The sequence below is a fragment of the Calonectris borealis genome, chromosome 4 (assembly GCF_964195595.1).
Source record: "Calonectris borealis chromosome 4, bCalBor7.hap1.2, whole genome shotgun sequence".
Taxonomy (NCBI): Eukaryota; Metazoa; Chordata; class Aves; order Procellariiformes; family Procellariidae; genus Calonectris; species Calonectris borealis.
In genome coordinates, this window is record NC_134315.1 from 65,795,348 (window position 1) to 65,812,309 (window position 16,962).

Consider the following 16,962-nt stretch of genomic DNA (forward strand, 5'->3'; position numbering starts at 1 on the left):
CCATGTGTTCGTCTCAAAATTTTATAAGGGAGACTGTTACTCTTCTCCCACCACTGCATAAATGATCTGAAGGAGTTAAGAAGGTGCCTTAGTCCTCTGGTGAGCTGTGAGAGTTACACATGGATTTTTTTTTTTTTTTAACTGCTGAATGCATTTTGGGCAGCCAAGGAAGAACGTGCCTTTAAATTCTGTAGTTGGGAATACTTAGGGAGACAAATATATATTCAGCAGAGAGATGTAAGGTTAGCGTGATGTCAGCTTCCCTTAGTATAAATCACAGATGGCCATAACAGCTATCACTTACAGAGCCTTATTCTACAACTGCAGTCATGTTATGAATGTCACAGAGATTGGGGTATAGGGTTTTTATGCACAGTTTTACAGTTCATTTAGAAGTTATTTAATAATGCTAATGTTCATAGGCTGCCTGCTAGGCTAGGTACATGATCATCATGCAGCCAGCTGTACACATTACAAAGACACAAATGTACCACAACAGAAGGTTCTAGAAGCCTAGAAACAGCCTGGAGTTCTACAAGTAGATATGGCAATGGTGAGAAGACGTCCACGAGGGAAACCGTAATACTTATCCAAGGGCAAGATTGCAATCATGTGCTGCAATATCTGGACTATCCGCTAAGCACTGATTTGCTTGCTGCTGTGTAAGCAAAGGTGCTCAGCAACTGAATGAAGTGCCAACTAAAAAAAAATAGCAGTTGAAGATTTTAGTGAAGGTGTCATCATAGATATGCATCCAAAGGATTAATGACAGCTATACAACCAACACTGCTATCTCCTAACTTAGAAATGATCAATGGTAATCTTTTAAAGACATTTTATTTATGTGTTACATGTTATTTTTGTTATCACCACATGTTTTATTATAACATATAAATAGCAGCTACTATTCTTAAAGATGCAAAATATTTTCTGTTACGGTCTAATTTTTACAAATGCCACATTCTTCTCAAAGCGTTCACCTTGGCACAGAAAATGCTCTACACTTGCTGTCTTGTCAGATGCTAGCATTTTCAATTTTTTGTGTGTGTTTTTTGTAAACTGTGTTGACATCAGTATGTAAATTATGGGACTGTGGAAAAAAATATGTATCTGACGCTGATGTCTCCCACAGTGAAGTTGGTTAGTTTGGTTTTTGTTAACAGATTTACTTTTAAAAAAAAGGTCCAATTTAAAAAAAAAAAGAAAATCAATTGAGCTATCAATTTTACAGTTGGTGCGACAATTTGGCATTGGGAAGGGAAATACAGAGCTGCTTATAGTAATTATTCTAATTTTGACAAGTTAAGAGCATCAAAAATTTGTACCCGAAGCAATGCAGTTAGTTTTCATTGGTGGAACATGCACAGTTAAGGAGGAAACTATCAGAAAGGTGGTTCCCTTAAGATTTTGAGATGGAAAAGAGATGAAGTTACCCTGTCTGTCTGTTATGAAGGAAGAGTTCCATGTCCATTTTGTTTTCGTTGTGCCTACCTTAACAAAAGCAAGATTTGACATGCCCTAGTCCTAACCATCTCCAGAAGAAGCACATTTAGCCAGAAAGAGCAACTCCTGTTCCAGTGCAGTAAAGCTAGTGTAGATGTGCTGCTCCATTTCCTTAGTTGTTTGAATATCTGCAGAAATGTAATTTAACTGAAGTCTGCAGGCCACCTGAAGGAACAAAACGGTGATCCTTAATTCACATTTCTGAAACATCGCATCAATGGGAACAGAAACAAAAATACTGGTAAACTTTCAGCCTGGACCTCTAAATAGATGACTTCACTGTGAAATCTGATTTTTCCAATAGAAACGCTTTATTGTGCACTGAAAATATTATTTTCCCATTAGAAATTTTGTGCATTTGCTTTAGAAAAATACATCTCTCAATCTGCAGTTCAGATTCTGGTTATTTTCCAAGTATTCCCATAACCAAGTATTTAGAAAGCAAAGGACAACAATCCTTAAAACAGTATTAGAGTGCAAAGAGAAAAGGTTGGCAACCTGAGGCCTCACTCAATGATAAATCTTCATTCAAAAGATTTGAAGATTCTGAAATTTTAGAACTTTTTTCTTAAATAAGTTTCTTTGCTGTAACTTTGTACGGCCATCTTAATGTTAGTAAAAATGCCACAGTGTTAGTGCCAGGAACAAACTAATAAATCCAGGTTAGATCCCTTCTTCTGTCTTAAGACATACAGGTGCTATTGCTATTGTCAGTTGACACATTTTCCTTGATCCTGTTTGGGGCAAGGGACGGCTGAGGTGATTCAAATAGCTTTAAAGCAGACATTTCATCATCTTCCAGAGTTTTGGTTTGTAATTCTTTCCAACTTCCAGTCTGTCCAACATTTGCTTAATTTCAAGGGGAAAAACAGGGTCTTCTGTTATCAGAAGTTTTTCTTCTTTAAGTTTTTTTCACTCAAACACAGGTTAATCTTTTTTGGCCTGGGGAATATCTGTCAGTTATGTAATCATTTACTCGTAGTACCATTTTTTCAGTTGGTGTGCAAATAACATCTACAGTCACAATCACTCATCGGTTAATGTAACCTACAGTAGGTTTTGATTCACATTAGGACTGTTCTATATTAACATTTGTTTTCTGCAGAATTGCTGAAGTTAATTCTGACTGCCAGCTAGAGAAAGCTTCTTCTCTTCGCTTCAATAAGTAGACCTCAGATTTTTTTCACAACTTTTTTTTTGGTCTTGTACCATGATGGTACAACCTCTCATTGTCAGGTGCACCACAGATGCATTACAACCGGTGACTAAATAAAACATAACAATGAAATGGAGTTGGACCAGTATTCAGCAAGAACATTATTACATTCTTGCGCGTTTTCATGTATTGGACCTCAGAATATAATCCAGTGCTAGTAAGGCCTAGGTAAGTGGAGAAACAATACTAGAGAGAAAATGTGTGTGTCCATCTGACTGAAAAACGGTCTGTCTCCACCTGCTCTCACTGGGCGTTGTTTTGCTATTGCTATTATTAAGACAAAAACAGGTCCTGAGTGCTCCATCACGTCAATTTGTGTGTGTGTGTGTGTATAGATATATATAAAGAGCAAATGAATATATTTTATTTAAGGGTTTTGGCAGTATTTGAGCAACGTAAGTCAGAAATAATACAGTAAAGAAGCACGATTATCCATTCAGATCATTCAGTTACTCCAAACCAGTCCCTGAAGTTGGTGTGACATAAAGCCCGACATTTTTGGCCCCTGGTGCAAGCCAGGGCTGTAAAAGTTCCAGTCCTGTCCTCCTGCAAATCAAGGCTAGTCAAGGAGTGGAACATGGTGGCTCTGCCAGCTCCCTTGGCTTTGGCTGTCATCTTTGCACTGATGACTCATGAAGCTTCTTCCATCTCTTAAAATCTTCCAGTCGTGGGTGGTAGCCTGCTTGTCTGTTGTCTCTTAGTGAGAGCCTTTCCGTCAGCTTAGAAGAAATGTGTGCAGCGGGCACTGGCCCGTTGTCCGAGGATTCTCCTTCTCCCCTCTCCATCACCATTGACACTGGTTCCCACCATGTAGGCCCTACTCTGGGATCTTTTTTTACTCTTTTTCCCTTATCACACACATCCGGAGCATCTTACTACATCTTCCCTCTCAACATGTCCAAGTCCCACAACATTCTGTAATCCCAAAGATCTCTCTCTTTTTGGCCTTCATTAATTGCCTGAGAAATGGTTAACCTGCTCTGCACAAGCATAAGCTTCTGGTGTCTGCTTTGAAGCAAGTCCTGTATTTGACCCTCCCTGTTTATTAAATGGCCTTCACTCAATCTGCACAGGTAATGCTTCCAGTGATGCTTTTATAGCTTGGCTTTCTCACCCATTTAGCTTCTCTTGGCACAACTAACAGCACCTTCATTTCTGTATTCTCTGTTCTTCTCTGCAAAACATATACACACTCTATATTTTCAAGTTCCTCAGAAGCACCTGCTTCTGAAATAGTCCAGTCAGCAAACAATGAGGTGTGTTAACTTGAATACAAGTTTAAAATGTCAAACCACTTTATTTTCTAGTAAAATTTTTAATGAAATATTCAGGCTACTGTTTGAGCAGCTATAGTCTTGGATAACTTTATAGTTGTTGCAATTCTTTAGTTTTCTGTTGAGAAAAAGATATTTTTCATGGGCAACACAAGATACATACAACCTATGGAGTGTGTGCGTGGGACGGGTTGTTCTACATAAATCTTTGATTTAGTTTAAAAAATGAAAGTTATTCAGAAAAATCTTTACAGACCACTGCTATTTCTAGCAACCTTTTTCAGCTGAAATTAAAACCATTCAAAACACAGTTTCAGCATTCTTAAAGCATATGTTTAAATTGTTTTCATTCCTTTAAACACTTTTGATTAGTAAAGCTGCAATTTTTAAATGAATTATTTGATTTTTGTTCAAATAAGACGAAATTTTGTTCATTTTTGCACCCAAATTAAGTCCGTCTTGAATTTTCAAGGTATGTGAAAATATTAAGTTTCCATTTCCCTAAACTAAAATACTTTTTTGAAAATCTGAAATTGCTACTGCACCAAAGAGCTGGTTTTTGCCTGACGTTTTTTTTGCTCTTGTTATCTTCATTCTGTTGACCTGATTTCTCTCCTATATTGTGAAGAACTGTCTTTAGTACACACTTACTGTAACACTTATGACACTCATGACAATACTAACTTAGAAGAATAATTTAAAAAAAAAATCTCTGGGCTGAAATGCTTTGAATGTTTGTCTTTTAAAAGCTTTTTATTTCCAGTGTGTTCTTAACGGAACTCCCTTCATCACATTTCTTAGCATGAATGTACCCATGGCTGCATGTACTCTTCCTTTTTTTTTTTTATGTTGTCATCATATTCTTAGCTGTGAGTTAGACAGTGTGATGTAGAGATGGTACTGATTTTATAGTTGCTTAATAATTTTTTTTTTTTGGCACAGTAAGGCTTGTTCTGAACATGGCTGGAAGAGCTACATAACAGCTGTCAGCTGCCTAACTGTTACCTCAAGAAAACTAAAAAAATCAACACCAAAACAAAAAAAAGCTCAGTACAAATTGCCTGTAATACAATTCCTTTTTAAGCGTGAGAGCCTGTTTCTTATTAGTCAGTAACAGTTTAGCAGTGTAGCCGTCACATTTGCAGTTAAAGAGAAACATCTGTCTATACCTGAGGCATCACTTGTCTGTAGAAAACGAGTCCCAATGCATTCTTATAAAATCAAACAAATTGCTTTTGAGGGGTTGCTGGTTGGGTGATTTTTGCAAAATTAGCACCAATAAAGTTATTGGAGAGAGCAAATACAAGCGCGAAGCAGATGAGTTGAAGGTGACTTCTGTCCCGTGCAGATCTCCTTTGAGCCAGCTGGGTCTCACTCTCCACAGGCTGAACAGAGAGGGCAGGTGAACGTGTCGCTCCTCCCTGCTGCGCCCGTGTAGCCAAGGTGACACAGAGGCAATTACCTGCATGTAAAAAAAGGGAGTGCAAGTCACTGGAGTGCAAGTTAAAAATAAAAATGGTAACAAGTGTTGACCCAAAGAGAGGAAGCTGTGTATTTTCCCATGGTGGTGGTGGTTTTAGGATTGCACAGTGCCCTCGAGTAATTTATAGTTGTGAGAGAGAGTTTTGCCCTTTTCAGGCTGTAGGACCTGGAGGCATAATGATGAAAAAAGATAGCGACTGTAAAGGTGTTATGAAGGGAGTTAAACACCTCTGAGGATTCCCGGAGAACACTCAAACAGAAATGTCAGGAGACTACACTGGGGTTTGCGTTTTGTTTTCCTTAACTACTGATGTTCAGATATTGATCAGTGGAATAAAGTTATTGAGCAGCTGGGAACACCCTGTCCAGAATTCATGAAGAAGCTGCAGCCGACAGTACGGAACTACGTTGAGAACAGACCCAAGTACGCTGGCCTCACTTTCCCCAAACTTTTTCCAGACTCTCTCTTCCCAGCTGACTCGGAACACAATAAACTCAAAGGTATGTCTGACAAAGGGACACAGTTCACATGTCCAGAGCTACAATTCAATGAAGTTTTTTTCAATTTTTCTTCTCTCTAGTTGCAATCCCTTTTAATGCAGTTAGTTGCAGAGATGAATGACTGCATGGGTTTTGTTCAGCTGAGAGGCAGCTTTTGGAAACGATTTTTGGAGATCCTGGTGCTTGGGCAGCCAAGGGAACATACATTATCATTGACGTGTTGAGCATATCCCCATGGTGTTCTGTGTGATGTTTCTGTACCACGAGGAACTGAGGTGTTCCTTTACTCTCGTTCTTAAACTTGTAACACAAAGGAACAGTAGAACGTCCAGTGGAAGATCTCAGCGCTTGCACTGTTCTGTTTTAGGTGAAAAATATCAGTTCAGCCAGATGCCTGCCTCATAGCACTGCCTTTAATAGACAATAGAAAGATATTAGCAACGTCAGCCAAAATGGTTTTGATGTAGCTGAGGTTTAATATCTGCTATGGATGGATTTCTTCTTTTGAAAAATTATGTGGGTCAGTTTGAATATGTGAAGTAGACCACTAACTTAATTACAGTGTGACTAGACATACACCTGTAAAATATAAGTTGCAATTATTTTAATCATATATCAAAGTCTTGTTTTACTTGATCAGGGCATTGACCTTCAATTGGAAAGGGTGATTAATGTGTGTTTAGTATAGAAAGCATTTCTCATTACAGCTCTGGAACCCCTGCAGACTTGTACTGTGTATCAGTTCTGTACCACTTGAGTACTTGGGGCCACTTACTATGGTGGCATGTAATGGTTTTCAAGTACTTGCAATTTACATATCATTACATTACCCAGAGTACTCTTCCAATTAACAGCTGTTTCATAGCAAGGCTGCTGTCTCGGCTCTGGGAGCAAAGTGAAAGGTCTAAGCAGATGCTTTTGGATACATGGAATTTTATACTCCTACTACAATAAAATTGAATAATGGAATTTTCTTGGATTTGGAGCTGATGAATAGAAATGACTGTCAAACAGTGCTGTTATCTTGTGGATACAGGAAGCACATGCATTTGAGCATACCGAATGCCAGTTTTTAAGAAATAGTCACAGAACAAGAAACAGTGCATTAAAAAAATTCTGCTTGTGCATCCCATGCCCTGCCTAAATATTTCACCATAAGGTAATGTTAATGGTTTAATTAGATATTACTTTTACTCACCCATGTCTGATGAGATACCTAATAATATTTTTGCACTTGCATCTCTCTACATTCTTTTTTCCTTTCATTTTCTTTTTCATTTACACAGGAAATAATTTTGAGCTTAGAACACTACATTGATAGTAATACTAGAAATCTATGTTATAATTTTTTTACATGGGTTTAGATGGTAATATATTTGTTACAAACTCTGAACAGTAAAAACAATTTGGGTAATAGAAGGATGAGTTTGTGGCCTGATAGACACAACGGGCTATATTACCAGGTAAAATAAATCAATGTTGCAATATAAAACTCAATGTATATATAAGGCTGTGCATTTTTGCAGTGGAGGATGATGTGTCGCACTGATTTAAACTTTGTTATGTGGGACAAACAAGACTTAAGCAGTTCCAAGGCACTTCCATACCATTATGTGTTGATCCCAGGCTACAGATTTGACATTATTGCTTCTAATGGGATGCCCTAAGATAAGCCTGGTACCTATGCCTCACTAAAATATTTAATGCCTCCAAGCAGGCTAGGTGAAAAACTTTAAAACATACAGAAAAGTTTGGATGTTTTTCTGAGGCACTGTAAGAGTACCTGTAAGTTTCAGGCTTTGATTTAATAATGCCATGATTTTAGACTTCATTATGAGAGCTTTTGTTTTCTGATCCTGGCAATGATAGAGATACTTCAAGCACATTTTTCTTAGGTATATTATTCAGCCCTCTACATGGAATCTGCATACAACATGTAAAATCTCACTGAAGCTTCTTAGGGCACTTATGGTATGCAGCCCTGATGTTGGCACCTTCGTAATGAATCAGACCCAAAATGCTTACTGAAGAACTCTTGTTATAACAAGGCAAGGGGCAGAAGTACATACAAACAATCTCTAAAAGTCATTGTTACTTTCCTAACCCAATTAACCCTTCTCTGGAGGCAGTGATTGTTTTGTGCTAATACTCTGTTTATCTGATTTCACTGTTCTAGCCAGCCAAGCCAGAGACCTTTTATCAAAGATGCTAGTCATTGATCCGGCCAAGCGAATATCAGTAGATGAAGCCTTACAGCATCCATACATTAATGTCTGGTATGACCCAGCAGAAGTGGAGGCGGTAAGTACTTCAGACTGCTAAACGCAGATATGATTCATAGATTCCTGCTGCTTTACAGCAGCTTGATAATGAGCATGCTATAAAAAACAATGTTGTTGTGACTGTGGTGGTCTTCAGATTTACATGAAATGAGATCTGTAGGGACAGGATATATCTCTTTGTTAGATTAACTGACCATAGATGGGAGCAAAAACACTTCAAGCATATGAAGCCATTTTCTGCTTTCTTCTAGACAACACGAAGAAAGGATTTTGAACGCAGTAGCTCACCTGGTTTTTCTAGCTATATAAGTCAATCTGGCAAAAGATACTATCTTTCTCTCTAAATGTTTCCTTGAGGAGAACAGCAAACATCACTTCCTATGTTTATGTTCAAGGATATACGTGGACAGGAGGAGAATTAAACAAAACAATACTGTCGTGATTTAAGACTAGCCAGCATCTAAACCCCATGCAGCTGCTCACTCAACCACTGCCTCTGGTAGGATGGGGGAGAGAATCGGGAGGGCACAAGTAGGAAAACTCGCAGGTTGAGATAAAAACAGTTTAATAATTGAAATAAAACAAAGTAGAACAGTAGTAATAAAAATGATAACAACAACAATAACAGAATATACAAAGCAGGCAATGCACAATGCAACTGCTCACACCTGCCGAGCAACGCCCGTCCCAAGCTGCAAGAGTCCCCCCCTCATTTTTATACCGAGCATGTCGTCACATGGTATGGAATACCCCATTGGCCAGCTGGGTCAAACCGGCTATGCTCCCCGCACCAGCTTTCCCTGCACTTGGCAGAGCATGGGAGGCCAAAAAATCCCCACTGCAAGCACCACCCAGCAACAACCAAAGCATCAATGGGCCATCAACGCTCCTCTCATACCAAATGCACAACACAGCACCCTCCCCAGCTACGGGGAAGAAAGTTAACTCTGTCCCAGCCAGAACCAGGACAATATCCACCCCTTATTCTATACCATCTGTGTCATGCCCAGGTCTCACATTTTCCAATACAATTAATCACCACCACTTTTCCTGCCTTTTGATATATACACATAGATATCATTCCCTTAGTCCATGGGCCATCCCTCTAAAATGTCCATTAAGTTCATTGAGTCCATGACTTTGGGCTCCATCTGTCATAACAGTCTTTCAGGGCAGGAGAGATGGTGTGTGGTGGTGGATTGTTGCATGCCGAGGCCAGGTCTGGTTCCATTATCACTGTGGTCGTCCGATTCTATCATCGTTGCACTTTGCTTGGTTTCATCAGAGTTCATTCTTCATTAATCTGGGTGATTCTTACTGCAATACCATTGATATGACATATTGCAACCACAGAAGTGATGACATACAGTATTATATAGTAATTAACATCATACAATCCAGTTCATTGGCTATTTTCACCCAAAATCAAATCCCCTTGATGTACACATTGGACCTCCCCATCCTTTCGCATTACCCACCAAGTGCACCCAGGTCCTTGAGCAAAAGCAATCCCAAGAATGGGTTTTCCCTTGCGAGAGTCAGGAGTAACCCAGACCGTCTTCCCCAGCATATTTCTTATGTGCACGACAGGGACTTTATCCCCCTCTACAGTATGCAGGAGTTTTGATTGGGCAGGGCCAGCTGGAGTGACAGATCCCCTCGTGTTGACTAACCAGGTGGCTTTTGCTAAATGTGTGTCCCAATGCTTGAATGTCCCAACACCCATTGCTCTCAGTGTAGTCTTTAGCAGTCCATTGTATCGTTCGATTTTCCCAGAGGCTGGTGCATGGTAGGGGATGTGATAGACCCACTCAGTGCCATGTTCTTTGGCCCAGGTGTCTATGAGGGTGTTTCGGAAGTGAGTCCCGTTGTCTGACTCAATTCTTTCTGGGGTGCCATGTCACCATAAGACTTGCTTTTCAAGGCCCAGGATGGTGTTCCTGGAGGTGGCATGGGGCACAGGATATGTTTCCAGCCATGGTGAGCACATAGCGCTTGCCTTGGTGGGTTTGTGGGAGTGTGATACAATCAATCTGCCAGGCCTCCCCATAATTTATATTTCAACCATCGTCCTCCATACCAAAGAGGCTTTACTCACTTGGCTTGCTTGATTGCAGCGCATGTTTCACATTCATGGATAACCTGTGCAATAGTGTCCATGGTTAAGTCCACCCCTCGATCACGAGCTGATCTATATGTTGCGTCTCTTCCTTGATGGCCTGAAGTGTCATGGGCCCACTGAGGTGTAAATAATTCACCCTTATGTTGCCAGTCCAGATCCACCTGAGCTACTTCAATCTTAGCAGCCTGGTCCACCTGCTGGTTGTTTTGGTGCTCTTCACTGGCCCGACTGTTGGGTACGTGAGCATCTACGTGACGTACTTTTACAGTCAGGTTCTCTACCCGGGCAGCAATATCTTGCCACAGCGCGGCAGCCCAGATCGGTTTACCTCTGCGCTGCCAGTTGTTCTGCTTCCACTGCTGCAACCACCCCCACAGGGCATTTGCCACCATCCATGAGTCAGTATAGAGATAAAGTACTGGCCATTTTTCTCGTTCAGCAATGTCCAAGGCCAGCTGGATGGCTTTCACCTCTGCAAACTAGCTCGATTCACCTTCGCCTTTAGCAGTTTCTGCGACTTGTCCTATAGGACTCCATACAGCAGCTTTCCACCTCCGATGCTTTACCACAAGACGACAGGACCCATCAATGAACGGGGCATATTGCTTCTCGTTTTCTGGTAGTTTGTTATACAGTGGGGCCTCTTCAGCACGTGTCACTTCCTCCTCTGGGGATATTCTGAAATCTTTGCCTTCTGGCCAGTTCGTGATCACCTCCAAGATTCCTGGGCGACTGGGGTTTCCTATTCGGGCCCGTTGTGTGATCAGTGCGACCCACTTACTCCACGTAGCATTGGTTGCATGATGTGTAGAGGGGACCCTCCCTTTTGAACATCCAGCCCAGCACCGGCAGTCGGGGTGCCAGGAGGAGCTGTGCTTCAGTACCAACCACTTCCGAAGCAGCTTGAACCCCTTCATATGCTGCCAATATCTCCTTCTCAGTTGGAGTGTAGCGGGCCTCGGATCCTCTGTATCCCCGACTCCAGAACCCCAGGGGTCGACCTCGAGTCTCCCCTGGTGCTTTCTGCCAGAGGCTCCAGGTAGGGCCATTCTCCCCGGCTGCGGTGTAGAGCACATTCTTTACATCTTGTCCTGCCCGGACTGGCCCAAGGGCTACTGCCTGAACTATCTCCTGTTTAATTTGTTCAAAGGCTTGTCGTTGCTCAGGGCCCCATTTGAAGTCGTTCTTCTTCCTGGTCACTTGATAGAGAGGGCTTACGATCTGACTGTAATTTGGAATACGCATTCTCCAAAAACCCACAAAGCCTAAGAAAGCTTGTGTTTCCTTTTTGCTAGTGGGTGGAGACATGGCTGTTATTTTGTTGATCACATCCATTGGGATCTGACGACGTCCGTCTTGCCATTTTATTCCTAAAAACTGGATCTCCTGTGCAGGTCCCTTGACTTTACTTTGTTTTATGGCAAAGCCGGCCTTCAGAAGGATTTGGACTATTCTCTCCCCTTTCTCAAAAACAACTTCCGCTGTGTTGCCCCATACGATGATGTCATCAATGTAGTGCAGGTGTTCCGGAGCCTCACCCTGTTCCAGTGCGGTGTGGATCAGTCCATGGCAAATGGTAGGGCTGTGCTTCCACCCCTGGGGCAGTTGGTTCCAGCTGTACTGGACACCCCTCCAAGTGAAAGCAAACTGTGGCCTGCACTCTGCTGCCAAAGGGATTGAGAAGAACGCATTAGCGATGTCAATGGTGGCGTACCACTTGGCTGCCTTTGACTCCAGTTCGTATTGAAGTTCCAGCATGTCCGGCACGGCAGCACTCAGTGGCAGCGTGACTTCGTTCAGGCCACGGTAGTCTACTGTTAGTCTCCACTCTCCATTGGACTTTCGCACTGGCCATATGGGACTGTTGAAGGGTGAGCGAGTCTTGCTGATCACTCCTTGGCTCTCCAGTCGATGAATCAGCTCATGGATGGGAAGCAGGGAGTCTCGGTTGGTGCAGTATTGCCACCGGTGCACGGTTGTGCTAGCGATCGGCACCTGTTGTTCTTTGACTCTCAGCAACCCCACAACAGAAGGGTCCTCTGAGAGACCAGGCAAGGTAGACAGCTGTTTAATTTCCTCCGTCTTCAGGGCAGCTACACCAAAAGCCCACCGGTATCCTTTTGGGTCTTTGAAATACCCCCTCCAAGGTAGTCTATGCCAAGGATGCACGGAGCCTCTGGGCCAGTCACCATGGGGTGCTTCTGCCACTCATTCCCGGTTAGGCTCACTTCGGCCTCCAACACAGTTACCTCTTGGGATCCCCCTGTCACTCCAGAAATACAAATGGGTTCTGCCCCTCTATAGCTTGATGGCATCAGGGTACACTGTGCACCGGTGTCCACGAGAGCCTTACACTCCTGTGGGTCTGATGTGCCAGGCCATCAAATCCACACAGTCCAGTAAACCCGGTTGTCCCTTTCCTCCACCTGGCTGGAGGCAGGGCCCCTCTAGTCCTGGTCATCGTATCCGTTACTCACTTCGTGTAAGTATGAGTCAGAAGTGCCTTTATTAAGGTCGGAAGTGGAATCAGCCCTTCTACTTTGTCTGGGGAACTGCTCACTGGAGACTGGAGCAGCAGTTTTCCTGGAAGAATCCCCTTTTGTAGTTGGTTTTCCTTGCAACTCACGTACCCGTGCCTCTAGGGCTGAGGTAGATTTTCCATCCCACTTCCTCATGTCCTCTCTGTGGTCACGCAGGTAAAACCACAGGGTGCCCCGGGGTGTGTACCCACGATATCTGTTCTCTTGAGCAGAGGGACACTTACTCCTAATGGCTGAGACACTGGCCCATGCAGGTGGGGAGCAGGACATGTCCTCTTTGAGTTGGTGGACCTATCGAGACAGCTTCTCCACAGCAGAGACACAGGCCCGTAGGGAGGAAGAGAGACTTTCTTCATATTGCCGGAGTTGGCCAGCCAGTTCATCCACCATTTGTTCCTCCCCATCTTTCCAGGTCATTATTGCCAATGAGTTTGCATGCGACGCTGGTGCGATCCGTACAAACTTCCGCCATGTGGGTCCAGTGCATTTGGCTTCATCTGGATCTTTGGGTAACTGCTTGTTGTTCAGGTCATCATAAAACACTTCCAGCACGGCTAATTCCCTCAGGTACTGGATACCTCTCTCCATGGTGGTCCACTTGCCTGGGTGGCATATAACATCTTCCTTGAAGGGATACCTTTCCTTCACGCCTGACAGGAGTCGCCTCCAGAGGCTGAGGGCTTGTGCCCCTTGTCCAATTGCTTTGTCAATGCCCCCTTCCCTAGAAAGGGATCCCAGCTGCTTGGCTTCCCTACCCTCGAATTCCAGGCTACTGCTCCAACATCGGAGCAGCCAGGTGACAATGTGCTTGCCTGGACAACGTCTGAAATCTTTTCGTGTATCTCGCAGCTCACTCAGAGATAGGGATCAGGTGGTTACCTTCTCATTTACGGGTTCTGCCTCCTCCTCCTCCTGTTTTCATGATGGCTCTGGTTCATTTTCATCCCTTAGTAAACGAGCTGACTTTCTTGTGTATTTCCTCTTTTGTATAGGGGTGACTGATACGGGCACAGGTTGGTTCTCTGTCACTGGGGTTGGGGTAGCCTGCCATGGGGCCTGTTGTTTTATCATCAGATTCAGAGACCTCTTCTTCCCCTTGGGGGTTCTGAGTGGTGTTGAACAGGGCTCGGTAGGCGTGGGCCAAGCCCCAGCACATTGCAGTGATTTGTGTCTCCCTAGAATGGCCAGGGTGACAGCATACTTTTTCCAAATATTCTACTAATTTTTCAGGATTCTGCAGTTGTTTAAGGGTGAAGTTCCAAAACACTGGGGGTGCCCACCATCCTACGCATTTGCCCACGCTATCCCACACACCCTGCCACTCATAACTATCCAGCCTTGGGGCAGATCTCTGGATGATATTCTTAAATTGCTTGTTAACCTTGGATAAAACCAAAACAATATTCCCAAGGAGCACCAACAGATGTATCTTAACTACCCAGGGATGTTCAAGATACTGACAAGTTGTTGTAACGAAGGAGAAAACATCATAGAGAAAAGTAGGGAAGGGGCCATTCTGTATTTCCGCCATAAAAAAACCTCTCAGAGGAAGAAGTATAATTGCTAATTATCTCCATGAAGTGGTACCCAAAGTACAGTAATGGCTTCAGTATAAATCCCAAATACCAAATAACGCTCAATGCCAGTGTTTTAATAACAAATCTCCCAGGAAAAACATCACTAATCACTGCAGAGCACAGCAGACTGCAAAACCCAACACCAGTCTTTAACAAGTACAGCAAAAACAAGAGCATGGTGCAGAAATATTGAGAACATGATGAATCAGTATTGTGACTGGCAACTGTTAACAGATACAAATTCCTTAACATGCTCTAGTTAATCTGTTGTTATCTCAATCCTTCATGCCCCATGTTGGGTGCCGAAATGGACTGTTGTGGTTTAACCCCAGCCAGCAACTAAACCCCACGCTCTCCCTCACCCCCTCCGCCCCCTCCCTCCGGTGGGATGGGGGAGAGAATCGGGAGGGCACAAGTAGGAAAACTCACAGGTTGAGATAAAAACAGTTTAATAATAGAAATAAATGCAAGCAGAACAGTGATGATAACAATGAGAACAACAAGAATAACAGAATATACAAAGCAGGCAATGCACAATGCAACTGCTCACTGACCGCTGACCCTGTGTTGCAAATGGGGGGGCGAGGCCCCCCCCCCCCCCGTTTTTATATTGAGCATGACGTCACATTGTATGGAATACCCCATTGGCCAGCTGGGTCAGCCACCCCGGCTATGCTCCCGCCCCACAGCTTCCTGTGCACCTGGCAGAGCATGGGAGGCTGAAAAGTCCCCAGTGCAAGCACCACCCAGCAACAGTCAAAACATCAGTGGGCCATCAACTCTCCTCTCATACTAAACCCAAAACACAGCACCCCAGCCACCAGAAAGAAAATTAGCTCCATCCCAGCCAAAACCAGGACAAATACAAAATTCTGATGTCGGGATTCAGAAAAATCTTAGCAGGACATAAATTATTCTTTAAAATGAAGCAGGGGGCTCATGCGTTTTCCTGGGCCAGGGTTCAATGTTCAGTATCATGTACACTATGTGCAAACAGAAATGGAATTTTTCTTATAATCCTGCCATGTTCTAGACACCTCTCCACATACCTTGATGAGGCTGGTGTCAACAGGAATAAGTGCAATCTGTAAGCCCTTCAGTGACATGGTATAATAGGTATAGTTATAAATTCAGAGATGTTCTCTGTAATACTATATATGAAATCTATGAAAACAGCTCAGTATTTCAACAAGTTTAGAAATCTTACTTAACCACAATAGGAAACTAAGATCCTGAACCCTGCAAAATTAAATCACTGCTCTTTAGTGATATGCTCCAATTCAGTGTGTGTGTTCTTCAAAGTGCAGTAAACTTCAAAAGTAAACAGAATGCACAAAACCCCATCAAATTTCACATGCATAGGATTTTTGCAGAGTATGTTACTTAGGAGTGCTTTATAGGGGATGATTCTGCTATCTAGAGAGCCTTCAGTTTTTGTGTCCTGTTTAGTTTTCTTCAAGAAAAAAGTTTGTCAGTCTGAAGCGTAAACATTTGATACCGTGCAATATTTTACCCCCTGGCATGTGCATTTTAGTTTCACATCCCTCTTGAAGATCTCATTCCATTGCCAGATACTTTTGTTGTATTTCCATGCATTTCTTAACTCCATTTTACAGAATTACTCTAATGTCAGAACTCAGATTTGGATCCCTCTTTAGATGTGCTTTGCCTGTGAATTTAACTATGGAGAGCCACTTCTGATGCAGAACAGGAAGGGAATTTGGGACAGTGGATATTTTGATGTAATGATTTGCCCAATTTCCAAATTAGTTGTATTTCAGATTGAAGTGGAGGTTCAGTTTTTGTCATAATGAGGTTGCCCTTTTAGAAGAAAAACTTGCCACACATGCCTAGAATTACAGCTGATATTGAACCTCGTATTACTGTCCTCTTACGCAGAGATCAGAGGTACATCTATGGCTGAAGAGACAATGGTTTAATTTCTGGTTGTACCATAGAGTCTTGACATGATCTAGAACAAACCACATCCTTTCTCTGGATCATGACTGTAAAACAGGAATAATAATTTTGCCTGTCAGGTGAATTGGCTGGAAACTAATGAGCCCACTAGCTTTCAAAAGCCTGCAGTAATTACATTCTAGTTCATTGAGGCATTAGTCTCTCACATGCACCTTCTATCACCATAGATACCTGTGCAAACGTGGTGCCACATACTATCAAATCACATTCCTTGCATTTTCACTGTTGGCTGCATTTCATTGCTCAGTAAATGACTACAGAAGGTATAAAGTAGTAGAAAACCAAACTGTCATTGCTCCCATAGCACCTCGAATAACATGAGCTGAACATCAGTGTCCTCAGTTGCTTTCTCTGTCTCTCTTAGCTTCCAAAACATGCTATATCTTGTCAGTAACATACTATAGAATCATACTAATACTTTTGTCATGAGTACTTTGACAGTGAAGTGTTATTGAATCGAACGCCAATCACACTATGGTACAGAG

At 42.6% G+C, this 16,962-nt stretch overlaps 1 protein-coding gene across 19 annotated transcripts in view; it reads left to right on the forward strand.

Moving 5' to 3' along the window:
- MAPK10 (mitogen-activated protein kinase 10) overlaps positions 1-16,962 on the forward strand; it is a 207,532-nt gene that overhangs the window by 167,521 nt on the left and 23,049 nt on the right. For all 19 annotated transcript variants that reach the window (XM_075149917.1, XM_075149916.1, XM_075149907.1 and 16 more), the window contains 2 exons: positions 5,794-5,976; positions 8,153-8,277. In XM_075149917.1, coding sequence (XP_075006018.1) covers positions 5,794-5,976; positions 8,153-8,277 — 308 coding nt within the window. The remainder of the gene's footprint in view (positions 1-5,793; positions 5,977-8,152; positions 8,278-16,962) is intronic.